Source organism: Zingiber officinale, chromosome 3A (assembly GCF_018446385.1).
Source record: "Zingiber officinale cultivar Zhangliang chromosome 3A, Zo_v1.1, whole genome shotgun sequence".
Taxonomy (NCBI): domain Eukaryota; kingdom Viridiplantae; phylum Streptophyta; class Magnoliopsida; order Zingiberales; family Zingiberaceae; genus Zingiber; species Zingiber officinale.
The window spans coordinates 24,084,778-24,098,898 of NC_055990.1; the positions used below are offsets into that span (position 1 = coordinate 24,084,778).

At 46.0% G+C, this 14,121-nt stretch overlaps 1 protein-coding gene across 1 annotated transcript; it reads left to right on the top strand.

The window, feature by feature from the left end:
• Positions 1-253: 253 nt before the first annotated feature.
• On the top strand, positions 254-1,423 carry LOC122050270 (2-hydroxyisoflavanone dehydratase-like). Its single transcript, XM_042611190.1, has 2 exons — positions 254-791; positions 888-1,423. The coding sequence occupies exons 1-2, from the start codon at positions 254-256 to the stop codon at positions 1,421-1,423; spliced, it is 1,074 nt and encodes a 357-aa protein (XP_042467124.1).
• The last annotated feature ends 12,698 nt before the right edge of the window (positions 1,424-14,121 follow it).

The following is a 14,121-nucleotide window of genomic DNA, read 5'->3' on the forward strand; positions in this document are numbered from 1 at the left end:
AGTTTAGTAGTTACTTTATTTAGAAAATTTTTCAGTTTATATATATATATTTGAATATGATACAACTGAACAAGTGCAAAATTCAATTTCCTCCCATCTTTAGCTAATGAAATACCAAAATAACTAATATTTATTAAAATTAGCATTTGAAAACCCAAAAATAAACAACTATGTATATTTAACATATAAATCTCCAACAAAACTCATACTTTTCTCTCCCCTATAAATTAAATACCCCTCAGCCTCAGTACTCATGTTCTTGCCCCACCCGCAGCTTATATCCTTAATGCAAGTGTGGTCGGCGCGAGCAGCTGGAATTCTTCTCTATATAATGGTTCTATCTTTGCTTTCGGGAATAAGTGGAATGGCATCGGACAACAACCCTGTGATCTATGACTACTCTCCTTACTTTCTCGTCTACAAAGACGGCTCTGTCAAGCGGCTCAAGGCGGAGGAGCAAACGCCGCCCGGCCTTGACCCCCTCACTAACGTCGACTCCAAGGATATCCGCATTTCCGCCGATGTCTCCGCCCGCATCTATCTTCCTCCTATCAATATCAACTCTACTAGCACAAAGCTCTCCCTCATCCTCTACTTTCGCGGCGGCGGCTTTTGCATATTCTCCTCTGCCTCCCCCATCGTCCACCGCCATCTCAATGGCCTCGCGGCCGTGTCCTCTTCTATCATCCTCTCCGTCGACTACCGTCGCGCACCGGAACACCATATCCCTGTGCAATATGATGATTGTTGGGCTGCTCTCGAATGGGTCGCATCCCATCGCAGCGACGTCGGTGAGAAAAATGATATAATAATTAACATAGAAATTAAAATAATATATTTTTTTAATAATTTGGCACATATATATAATATTCTGCATGTGTACGTAGAACCGTGGCTCCTCGATCATGCTGACTATGACAGAGTCTACTTAGCCGGCGACAGTGCCGGCGGCAACATCGTGCACAACCTGGCTATGCGAGTTGGGTCTCAAGGGATGATCTCCAGTTATAGCTTGAAGCTAGCAGGGACGATACTGCTAGATCCTTACTTCTGGGGGAAAAATCTGACAGCCTCAGAGAAAGCAGCCGATCCAGTATTAAGGAAGAAGTTGGACCAACTGTGGGGAATGATTTGCCCAGAGTCGACGGCCGGGAATGACGACCCGCGCGTGAATCCCTTGGCGGTGGGAGCGCCGAGTTTGGCAGATCTAGGGTGCACGCGCATGCTGCTGTGCACGTCGGAGAAGGACGCGATGAGGGATCGGGCGCTGATGTACTATGAGGCATTGACGAAGAGTAGTGGGTGGTGCGGGACGGCTGAGTTGTATGAGGCGGCAGGGGAGGATCATGAATACTATCTGAACCATCCAGACAGCAACAGCACTGCTATGCTCCGTGCCAGAATCGCAACCTTCTTGACTTGAAGTTGTTGAATCAAAATGTACTCTAGTCTAGCTAGCATACCATGATAATAAAAATAAATGTCAACTCATGCTAGGCTAGGAGTGACTTTTGTATACCTTTTCTATTGGACATTAATTCAGAATAAAATTATAATATATAAGAACTCTAGAAAGTTAGTGCGCAAGCGAAAATACAACTAACTAATGAAAATAATAAAGAAAGAATACCAAATCGCTAACAAGTTCGATGTAACGTGGTTCGGAGATTGCTTGTGTTGGATCGAGATGCGCTAGAGGGGGGGGGTGAATAGCGCTCGCGGCTATTTCATTTTTCGAATCTGTAAATCGTACGAGAAACTAACAGAGTAATAAGCAGCGGAATAAAAACAATCAAACACAAAGACACAAGGAATTACTTCGTTCGGAGCCTAAGGCGACTCCTACTCGAAGGCCCACGATCCTTGATCGCTTTCCGTAGGTAACAACTATAATTTCGAATAGAGTATAAGTATTACAAATAAGTACAGTAGAAAGAAATACGATTATACCGACAACAGTATTGAAATCACAAGTTACGGAGCTCCGGGTCGTCGGAATGCCGCAGCAGCACTTCAGAATGATCTTGTTAGCAGCATGTCGAAGAAGGAAAGCCAGGAACTTAATTGATTAAGGTGCTGCTCGAAACCCCCTTATAAAGGGTGTTCTGGGCGCCTTGAAGGATGTTCAAGGCGCCTCAATGCTGCCGAGTCCTCCGCGTGGATCAAGTTTGAACTGGTCGAAGTTCATCTGCATAAGGCGCCTTATGCCCTATCCAAGGCGCCTTCCAAGGTGCCTTATACCTCCTTCAAGGCGCCTCCATGGGTGCTTCGCAGCCAGCTCCAGCTTTGCACCCGAGGCGCCTCCAAGCTCCATAGAGGCGCCTCGGACACTATTCATCCGAGGGAAAACTTCATTATTTTGTACCTGCAAGACATATTAGTCCCAAATGATATCCTACAATACAAAGTTAGCATAAACAACAACATGAATATGATAAAGAATATTATGACAGTCTCCGGACTGTCCGGGTCTGACTTCGAATTTTCGTCCGGAAACCTTAGGTCGACCCGACACCTACTGTTCCCTCTACGGGGAACGCATCCTCACCTACTCCACTCAGGAGATTTACCTGTTGCCAGTGCGATCCTCCAGATTGACTGGATTTTTGCTCAGCACTCGACGCTTCCAGACTTTCTGCTGGACATCCGCTTCCCGGCTAGTCCAGTCTTTCACCTGGTTCGTGACACCAGGACTTTCCACCTAGGGTTACCACCCCCTAGGACTTTTTCCTGAAGCCATCGACCTGCCAAGACTTTTCGCATAGGGTTACCACCCCCTATGACCTAGGGTTACCACCCCCTAGGGTTTTTCCTTTGCCTAACCACAGCTAGGACTTTCCTGAAATACTCAAGCAGACTTGTTAGATTACGAAACACCTTAACTTTGAATCCTTTGCCATTATCAAAACACGAGTTCGATCGTTGGATGCTTCCTGCATCAACAATCTCCCCCTTTTTGATTATGTCAACTCAAATTCAAAGTTAAGTAAACAGATATAAAAAATGAATAGATGAACACATTTAACACAAGCAAATTTGCTAAAGTAAACCCTATGAATTTAAAGTATAGCGCCAAGTATAGGCTCCCCCTTAACTGTTACTCCCCCTTTAATATTCATTATTTTAAATTTGAATTTTATAATTAATTTGAAATTGCTACTCTCCCCCTTTGCCATATATAAAAAATAAACAAGAATAGTTATTTGATTAACTAGATTTTGAAAACACTTAACAGTTTTATAATTGCCATTTCTTATTTTTAGCTAAGTGAAAAGATGATGTTAGCTCTTTGGAAACTTAGTTAAAATTATAAAACTGCTAGAAAGTGGATCTTTTTGATAGTTTAAAAAGCTAGTAAAAATATAATTTTTACTTAGGAGAAATTTTTAAAGTCGCTTTTTAATTTTGAAGGCAATGAGTTAAGTTTTTCAAAACTGTGCAGGAATTTACAAAGTTAGATTTCAAAGTGAGCTAAGTTTTACAAGCTTTGAAAATTAAGATTGGAACTTAGCTTATCTCTTTACAAGTATTGAATTTTGAAAACTATAGCTTAGGTTAAAAATAAACTTAGCTTAATTTTAAACAATACTTAAATTTTAGGACAGGGAGGGAGTAAAGTAGCTAAAAAATTTGGTTTAGGTTATTTATTCAAAGTCAGTTGGTTCTTAAGTCCAAGCATGAGTCATGTTCAATAGATTGACTTTAAGAGGTATCAAAGCCCTAAAGATCAAACATACTTAACTAGAAAATTGAGTATCCTTTACCAACTGTCTAACCTTTAGCTACTTGCTGATTGCCTACAGGGCCACAACTTTCACATGGTTAGTCAAGTTAAGTCAATTTGGTCCAGTTAGTTTTGACTAGAGCTGGAAAAACTTGACTCGATTGATGTATATTACGTATTTAACGCCCAGACTCATATTGATGCACAGATATAAGAATTCTTGAGTCCAGGCTGTACCCTATGCATCTCACACCGTTCTATGTCTTTCAAACACAATCAAGGTACACCTAGGTGTTTGTGAGATTCTCTGGCTTAAGTCTAGGGGAACATGATTTCTAGGGGGAAAACTTAGGCTAAGCCCAACTTTTGAAAAATCTAATAAACTGGAATTTTGAAAGCTATTTTTCCTAGATTTTGAAAAAAAACAAGATAATAAAACGAGACACCTACTCTACTCAACACATTCCTATTTGCCTTCTAAGTGCACTGAACTCAAGTTCAGGTAAAGGTTTTGTAAAAATATCAGCTAGGTTTGATTTGGACTCAATATGATTGAGTGCAATTTCACCCTTAGCTACGTGATCCCTTACAAAATGATGTTTTACCTCTATGTGTTTAGTCCTAGAATGGTGAATAGGATTTTTGGTCAGATTAATTGAGCTGATATTATCAATAAAGATTTTTGTATTTTTATATTCTAGTTGATAGTCTTTTAATGTATGTATCATCCACAACAGTTGAGATGCACATTCTCCTAGAGCTATGTATTTAGCTTCTGTAGTGGATAGAGCAACACAATGTTTCTTTCTGCTTGACCAACTTACTAGACACTGACCTAGAATCTGGCAGCTACCACTTGTACTTTTTCTGTCTAATTTGCACTCGACATAGTCTGAGTCAGAGTATCCATAGAGGTCAAAGGTTCAAGTTCTTGGGGTACCAAAGTCCTACATTTAGAGTTCCTTTAATATACCTAAGTATTCTTTTAACATATGTTAGGTGTGACTCTTTTGCACAGAATTGGTATCTTTCGCACATACCTACTGCAAACAATATGTCGGGTCGGCTTGCAGTTAGGTAAAGTAAACTACTTATGGCACTCCTATAGTACTTTGGATCTACTGGTTTTCCTTCAGCGTCAGAGTCTATGTTAATGTTGGTTGCCATTGGAGTATTTATAGTTTTTGAATTTTCCATGCAGAATTTTTTAATTAACTCCTTAGCATATTTAGTTTGATAAATATAGATTCCATCTTTGGTTTGTTTTATTTGTAAGCCTAAGAAAAAGTTAAGTTTCCCAACCATACTCATTTCAAATTCATTTTCCATTAATTTAACAAATTCTTTTAAAAACTTAGAGTTAGTTGAGCCAAAAATTATGTCGTCAACATAGATTTGGGCTATAAAGATGTCTTTTTCTAAAGTTTTTACAAATAAGGTCGGATCTATTTGTCCTTGGTTAAAGTCTTTGGATATTAAGTAATTAGATAATCTTTCATACCATGCCCTAGGGGCTTGTTTTAGTCCATATAACGCCTTTTTTAGTTTAAATACATGGTTTGGGTAGTCTAGGTCTTCAAATCCTGGGGGTTGGCTTACATAGACCTCTTCCTTGATGAACCCATTTAAAAAAGCTGACTTAACATCCATTTAGTATAACTTAAACCCTTTATTTGCTGCATAGGCTAATAACATCCTAATGGATTCGAGTCTAGCTCCCGGAGTATAGGTTTCATCATAGTCTAAGCCTTCGACTTGACTAAACCCTTTGGCTACTAGCCTAGCTTTGTTTCTTATTATATCACCGTGATCATCCAACTTGTTCCTAAAAACCCATTTGGTGTCTATTATTGATTTATCTACGGGTTTAGGTACAAGGTCCCAGACTTGGTTTCTCTCAAATTGTGCTAATTCTTCCTGCATTGCAATGATCCAATCTGGGTCAGGTAGGGCTTCTTCTATAGTCTTAGGTTCAATTTTAGAAATAAGGGCAATCTGACTAAGGTTTCTATAGGAGGATCTAGTTCTGACTCCAAGGTTTGAGTCACCCAAAATTTGGTCAGGTGGGTGAGAGGTACTTACTCTAGTTGGTCTTATCTGTGGGTCAGAAACTGGTTCGTCTGGTTTATTAAGGTTAGGTTGGATTTCATCATCTTCTATAATTCTTGGATTGATGTCAATATTTTCATTTATATTAGGTGGGTTGTTTTCTTCATCAAAAATCACATTAGTTGTTTCTTCAACTTTCAAGGTATTTTGATTATATACTCTAAAGGCCCTAATGGTTGAGGAGTATCCTAAAAATATTCCTTGGTTAGACCATTTTGTTGGGGGGGGGGGGGTTCTAGGACATGAAAATTCATATTGGTATCCATTCATTTTACAAAATTGGGTGAACCTATGATTTTCAAATCCCTCCCGTGATCACTTCTTATTCTTTTAATTTTAGTATCTTTTTCATTTTCTGTTAATTTGCAAAAATTACTAAATGTTTCATAGGTCTCATCTTTTGTTTTTAGGAATTTTACCCATGAGTACCTAAAGTAGTCATCAATTATCACTAAACAATATTGGTTTTTGCTTAGTGATTTGGCTCTATGTGAATCAAATAGGTCAAGGTGAAGGAGCTCAAGTAAGGAGTTAGTTCTTTCTAGGTTGGTTGACTTGTGGGTTGACTTGTTTTGTTTTCCTTTTTGACACGCATCACAGATTGAGTTTTCAATAAATTTTAATTTGGGCAAGCCTCTAACTAGACCATTTTGACTCAATTTTGAAATGAGTCTAGTGTGAGTGTGACCCAGTCTTCTGCGCCACAGTTGGGTTTCCTCTTGTTGTGTCAAGAGACACTTTATTGAGGATATTGATAGGTCAATTGTGTAGATGTTATTCTCCCTAAGTCCCTTAAGTCTAATCTCAGGGTTTTCGATGTTTTTAACTAGACACCCAGATTTATTAAAATTGACTAGATATCCACTGTCACACAATTGACTTATACTTAGTAAATTAAAGTTAAAATTTTCAACCAATAAGACATTTCGAATAATTAAATCGGAGCTAAGTTCAATATTACCTTTTCCGATTACTTTAAGTTTACTGTCATTGCCGAATGCAACTGATCCTAAATTCTTGTATTTGAGTTTTGTAAACTTCAATTTATCTCCAGTCATGTGTCTGGAGCAGCCACTATCCAACATCCATTGATCTAATTCCTACACATGAAGTAGTTGAATTGGTTTCTTTTTAATGGATTTAAAGATAGCTTAATTAAAGTAGACTCCTTAGATTTTCTATCTTACCCAATCTAAGTTAGCAAGCAATTAACCCTATGACTGTTTTTAAATAACGTTTTAATTTTTTTTGGTTGAATTAGTTTTAAGTCAACATATTTCACATAATTTAGGTTAATTAAGTTTTGAAAAAATTTTAAGTTAATTTGTGAAGAATAATTTTAATTAAATTAATTTTGAAAAATAAGTTTGATCCTGTCCGAATGCCGAATCAACGGGCGCTGGGCACGTGGCGCTTCCGGCTGTTGGCGTGGATCTTCGACTGGCGGCACGAAGCTCCGGCGACCCTGCACAAAAGTCGGGCCGGGAAGGGGTTCCCAGCGGCGACCCTCCGACGCTCAAGTCAGGCGAAGCTCAAGAAAGAAACTGTGGCTTTAAAACTCGTAGACTGCGTACCTCCGGCGAAGAATGAGGGCCTTTATATAGGGCTGCGAAGAAGTGAGTGTACACCTACCGAGGTGTACACGTGTCCATGGCCCATACTCCAGTAAGGACTTATCAGTGAGCTTCCCTAACCCATACTGCTACAGTCTCAGCATGTCCTCGATGGGACAGCGGAATCCCCTGTCACAAGATTTGGAGCATGGCCCACACGTGAAACATACCTGTTGTCAGAAAAAGACGTTCCTTGTCCTTTTCCCCTTTGCTCCAGATCTGGCTTCCGGGCGGACAGCTCCCTCAACATCCGGCCGGACATATGCGGTGGTTTACTTGGGGAGATCTTCCATCACGTGCTTTGTGGAGACTATTAGCAGTGTTACCTTATGGCTTTGGCCGAGCGTGACGTCCGCTCGGCCCCGTGACCTTTTCCACTGAGCGCCGGAACCCTGATTTCGACAGGGCGCCTTTAACCATCAGCCGAATATCGTCCGATCGGCCAGCCGATCGGACCCATCACTCTCCGGGCGTTCGATTCCATCGGTCGGCCGGACGTCCGGTCGGACCCTGCCCTCTCCGGCCGTCCGGTCGGACCCGACCCTCTCCGGATGGACGACTGCCACTGTGACTTCCACGTGGCGTTGACTTCACAGGGCGGGGTCCCCTGCTCTTACTACCGGATCACTTGCCTCCCCTTCAAGTCTAGTCGAAGGAGGCGAATAGTCCGACTGACTGGACTAAGAATCTGGACGAGCGGCTCCTCCGTGTTGGTATCCCTCGCTCGGCCAACCATAGAGGTAGCCTTAAGCGAATCAACAATGGCATTCACCAGATCTCCTCGTGCTCTGCGCCAATCTTCGACATTAAGGTTGAGCATGCTTTCATTAAATGCTCCGAATGATTGAATGCCACGTGGAGCACTGCCATCGGCGTACGGCGGCGGTGGCATGGTGTTTTGATGTGATCGAAGTGATTCAAAATGGACGACTCGATGCATGCTTTGATTCCCGTGACCTGGATCCAAAGGTGGAGGCCGCCCGGCCTTCACCCTATAAATTCTTCGTTTCCTTCTCTCCCTCACTTGCCTCCGCAATTTTGACCATTGCCCCCTGCGCTTTGGAGCTCCGGCGATCCTGTTTCTGCTCTCCGGCGCCTTTTCCTTGATCCCTCTCCCCGTAGCAAGGTTTTATATCTTTCCTTCCTTTTTTCCGGTGTTTCCTCCGCATTTCTTTCTCAGTTTCGATCCTTGAAACTTCCTTTCGTTTGCTGTTGTTTTTCTCCCGCCTTTTTGCCTTTTGACTCCTTCCGATCGGCCCATGGCTAGCTCTTCCCATCCCAAGATCACCGCCCCATGGTACACTCACCATGCATCCCGATTCGAATGGACTTGATATTTTAGACAATTTCAAATCCCGAGAATTTCAAATTCGCTTAGTGGTCTTTCCGGCCTCACGAGCTTGTGTCTTCCGAGACCGCCACGTCGGTCTTCATTTTCCTGTACACCCTTTCATCATAGATGTCTGTAATTTTTTCGGTGTGCCGTTCGGCAGTTTAGTACCCAATACCTTCCGTCTCCTCTGCGGTGTTGTCGTTTTGTTCAAGATTCACAACATCCCCCTCCGACCGGAGGTCTTCTTCTATTTCTATTACCCAAGCAAGCCGAGCCGGGCACCTTCATGTTCCAAGCTCGGCCCGACTTGGTCTTTTTCAACAAACTTCCGACTTCCAATAAACATTGGAAGGATTATTTTTTCTACATCCGTATGCCCAATCAGGCAAACTTCCCGACCCAGTGGCAGGTCAGTCTGCCCCCCACTCCCGAGTTGAAGAAGTTCAAGACCCGACCGGACTACCTCCACGCTACAAATATACTGGCCAGTCTGCGACTTGACATCAACAAACTTCTCCACGAGGGAGTAATGTACATCTTCGGGCTGAGTCCTATACGGACCCCTCTTCCGGCCGGCTTCGGTAAGAACTTTGGTTGGGCATTTGCTTTGATTGCTAACTGATTTCTTTTCCTTTCTTTGCAGCGGACACCGTTATGGATTCGGTCATGGCCGGTGTTTTGAAAAGGAAGGCGGCCGCTCTGGAAGCCGCGGCGGTCAGAGAAATGGAAGCTTTGGGTATCCAGCCGGTCGGATCCCACGAAGGAGAGAGCGGGACTCAGGCTGAGTCGACCGCTCCCGCTTCTTAGCAAAACGTGGCCAGCGGAGCCACTCCTCCTGGAGAACCAACTACCCTCGAGGAAGGTTCCGCTCGAGAGGAGGAGCAGCCCTTACAAAAGAGGCGTCGAGTGGAGACTCCCCTGCGGTCGGCAACCTCCGCGGTCCAACCATCCGAGCGGGTCACTGCAACTGCTCGGGGCAAGGCGCCAGAGACCGAAACCATCTCGTCCGACCGGACGCCTTCGGATTGGGACGAGCCAGCTGCTCCAGTGGAGGCTATTCCAATCAGCACCCTTCCACCCGCTCGCCATTCAGCCCAGCGCTCGACCATTCATTCCCAGTTTTCTACGCCGGCTTCTGATCCCCTTCCGACTGCCGGTCGGACGACCCCCGGTCATGGCCGCACGATTCGGGTCACTCTTCATCTTCCGACTGAAGAGCTAATTCCAGAGGCCGACCGCCCATCTGCACCCGAGCACACCATCACCTTGAAAGGGCCCCTAGCTGAGATGTGGGCCGATGCTCGGGCACGCACTGCGCTGATACCCCTCGAAAACTTGGCCAATAGCCACATGCGGGAGGCCACGGGGGTAAGTTTGCTCTACTATGTTTTGTATGCATTCTTTCCGATCGACCGCTAATAACTATAATTTTCTTTTGCCAGAGATGGGTGGAGGAAATTGCGGTTTCCAACCGCTTGGGCTTGGTGGATGAAGAGCTACGGCAACTGAAGGCCGCAGTTGGTCCGTCCGGCCTTCAGGGCCCTTCCTATTCCGAGCTGCAAAAGGAGCTGAAGAAAGCTCAAACTCTGCTGGCGGCCGAGCAGAAGAAGACAGCCGACCAGGCCCATGCCTTGGCCGAGTCCGAGCGACAAGTCAAGTCGCTTGACACAAAAATAACCCTGGCCACCACTCGGAAGAATACATCTATCTCCGATCTAGAGAAGAAGAACGTTGAGGCTCGGGGCCTGGAGCTGAAGATAAAGGAGTTGACAGAGCAGCTCGACAGGGAGAAGGCGGGCCGCTCGGCCGACGCGGAAAAGCTTAAGAATCTGAACGAGGCCCTCACAGGCTCCCAGGCGGCTTTCAAAGAATATCAAGATGTCGAGCCGAGCCGAGTCACCACTCTACAACAGAGCTACATCTGATCGCCCGAATTCTCGGAGAAAATCTGCGAGCGGATGTACACAGCCTTCGACTTGGCCATGACTGCCACTATGACCTATCTGAAGTCGAAGGGCCTTCTTCCGGAGTCCACCAATATTTCGGCCGGTGATCAGGTGGCGCTCCTAGATAACATCCCCAAGACCCTCTACGATTATATCGAGTAATTTTTGTAATTTAGCCACTCGGCTAAATATGATCCCTTTTGTACTTAGGCCGCCCGCCCTGAGATTTTATTTTTAATGCAATGCTTTCCTTTTGCGCACTCTATCTTTTTGCACTTTGTCCTTTTGCTAATTAATATGTGTGTTGCCCGCTCGCCTATTATCACACCTCTGGCATTCGAAAGGCATTTTTACGAAGTACTTGGCGATGCCCTTCCGCTCGGGCAAATATTCCGGACGCGTAACATTCCGTTTTGCTAGCAAGGATCGCTCGCTATAAGCCGACAAGAACCTTTGAGCCCTGAGCCGAGCGGAATGTAGAGTCGGTCGAACGATATTGGCGGCGAACTTCTCGGACACTTGCAGTCTCCTTTTTTTTTCCCGCTCGGACTATTTATAGACGCCGGCTCGTCTCTCGATATTTAACGTCGGAGCTCGACGGTCTTCCGCTCGGACGTTTATAGACGCCGGCTCGTCTCTCGATATTTAACGTCGGAGCTCGACGGTCTTCTGCTCGGACGTTTATAGACGCCGGCTCGTCTCTCGATTTTTAACGTCGGAGCTCGACGGTCTTCCGCTCGGATGTTTATAGACGCCGGCTCGTCTCTCGATATTTAACGTCGGAGCTCGACGGTCTTCCGCTCGGACGTTTATAGACGCCGGCTCGTCTCTCGATATTTAACGTCGGGGCTCAACGGTCTTCCGCTCGGACGTTTATAGACGCCGGCTCGTCTCTCGATATTTAACGTCGGAGCTCGACGGTCTTCCGCCGGACGTTTATAGACGCCGCTCGTCTCGATATTTAACGCCGGAGCTCGGCGGTCTTCCGCTCGAACCGTTTATGCCGGCTCGTCCCTCGATATTTAACGCCGGAGCTCGGCGGTCTTCCGCCGACGCTTATAGACGCCGCCTGCCTCGATATTTAACGAGAGCTCGACGATCTTCCGCCGGACGCTTATAGACGCCGCTCGTCTCGATATTTAACGTCGGAGCTCGATGGTCTTCCGCCCGGACGTTTATAGACGCCGCTCGTCTCGATATTTAACGTCGAGCTCAACGGTCTTCGGGTCGGACGGTTTTCGTCTCTCGATATTTAACGTCGGAGCTCGACGGTCTTCCGCTCGGACGTTTATAGACGCCGGCTCATCTCTCGATATTTAACATCGGAGCTCGACGGTCTTCCGCTCGGCGGGTTTATAGACGCCGGCTCGTCTCTCGATATTTAACGTCGGAGCTCGACGGTCTTCCGCTCGGACGTTTATAGACGCCGGCTTGTCTCTCGATATTTAACGTCGGAGCTCGACGGTCTTCCGCTCGGCAGGTTTATAGACGCTGGCTCGTCTCTCGATATTTAACGTCGGAGCTCGACGGTCTTCCGCTTGGACGTTTATAGACGCCGGCTCGTCTCTCGATATTTAACGTCGGAGCTCGACGGTCTTCCGCTCGGACGTTTATAGACGCCGGCTCGTCTCTCGATATTTAACGTCGGAGCTCGACGGCCTTTAAGGCTACTTCTAACACTGCCGGTCGGCGAAGATATTTGCCATCTTTATAATTTTGCTTCCTGCATTACAAGGACATGGGCGACCGAAATGTATATAAATTTACATTTAGCGCACCTTTCACCCAGCTCGGATAACGTACTCCCGGCCGAACGGCTCGGGGTCTTCTTCGTCGAGCGCTTGGCTCGGATAACATACTCCCGGCCGAACGACTCGGGGTCTTCTTTGTCGAGCGCTGGGCTCAGATACTATACTCCTGGCTGAATGGCGCGGGGCCTCCATTGTCGAGCCTTTGGCTCGGATACTATACCTCCGGCCGAATGGCGCGGGGCCTTCGTTCGGAAAATTACGATGAATTCTATGCCCGAAAGAAACTATATCTGAAAAACTAACCTGCTGATCAGCATAAGATCTAACACAATTTCTCAACTCCCGAATACCCGTGGAGTGAGGTGGATACAATGTACTCGTCGAAATTTATCAAGGCCAGGAGGATGGCGAAACTTCCCGGTCGGTCCTCCATGGCTGCTCGGCCCACCAGAGGTGGAGGCGGCCTGCTTCTTTATCCTTTTACTTGAGCCTTCTGCTCCCGTTGATCCACGAGCCTTCGTCATCGAGCGCTTGGCTCGGATCTTATACACCATGAAGATTGGCCGCTCGGCCGATAATGCCAATTGCGCACATTATAACATTTTGTCTTCTACATTTCAAATATACAACCAAATGGAAAATATACAGCACATATTCTATTGGTGCACCCTTCACTCTGCCCCGGACAGGTTGGAGATAATTTGCGCTTCATGGTGGATCCAAGTGCCAATCCATCTTCATCCGCTCGGCAGCTCGTCCACCCAACTTCCTTGTATGCGGTCGATTCATCGCCTGACATCAAACTCCCGCTCTTGAGGTTCCAGAAGGAGGGGCTTGCTATAAGTTGAATTCGGGAGATGAAGTATCTTCTTTTGAGGGAAATGGGACTGTGGCAGTCGGTGCTTCCGCTCGGGAGAAGCGTCCGCTCGGAGGGCCTTGCCTTTTCTGTTGTCCCGTATTGGTATTTCATCTGACGAAGATCCCCGATTGCGATTCACTGCTACACCATCAGGAGGCGTCCGGAATAGGGCCCAACGGAATAGAACGGTAGCCGGTGGTGTTTCCGCTCGACCACCAGACGCTGACGTTGCTTGCTTCTCCGGCCGCTCGGCTGTTGCTTTCTGTTTTTGCTCCACAAGCTTGGCGGCCCTTATCTCGATCAGAGCGTCGAGTTCCTATGTGTTGTCGTCCAGCCTCGTCCATTGTTCCCGTTCGGATGCAGGAGCGTTCCCACAGACGGCGCCAAATTGATCATGTCCGAATGCTGAATCAATGGACGCTGGGCACGTGGCGCTTCCGGCTGCTGGCGTGGATCTTCGACTGGCGGCACGAAGCTCCGGCGACCCTGCACAAAAGTCGGGCCGGGAAGGGGTTCCCGGCGGTGACCCTCCGACGCTCAAGTCAGACGAAGCTCAAGAAAGAAACTGTGGCTTTAAAACTCGTAGACTGCGTACCTCTGGCGAAGAATGAGGGCCTTTATATAGGGCTGCGAAGAAGTGAGTGTACACCTACCGAGGTGTACACGTGTCCATGGCCCATACTCCAGTAAGGACTTATCAGTGAGCTTCCCTAACCCATACTGCTACAGTCTCAACATGTCCTCGATGGGACAGCGGAATCCCCTGTCACAAGATTTGGAGCATGG

Excerpts from the sequence above, each read along its gene's own strand:
- LOC122050270 (XM_042611190.1), top strand. The coding sequence starts at position 254 with ATGTTCTTGCCCCACCCGCAGCTTATATCCTTAATGCAAGTGTGGTCG. Across the intron at positions 792-887 it reads ATCCCATCGCAGCGACGTCG|AACCGTGGCTCCTCGATCAT; the intron begins GTGAGAAAAATG and ends ATGTGTACGTAG.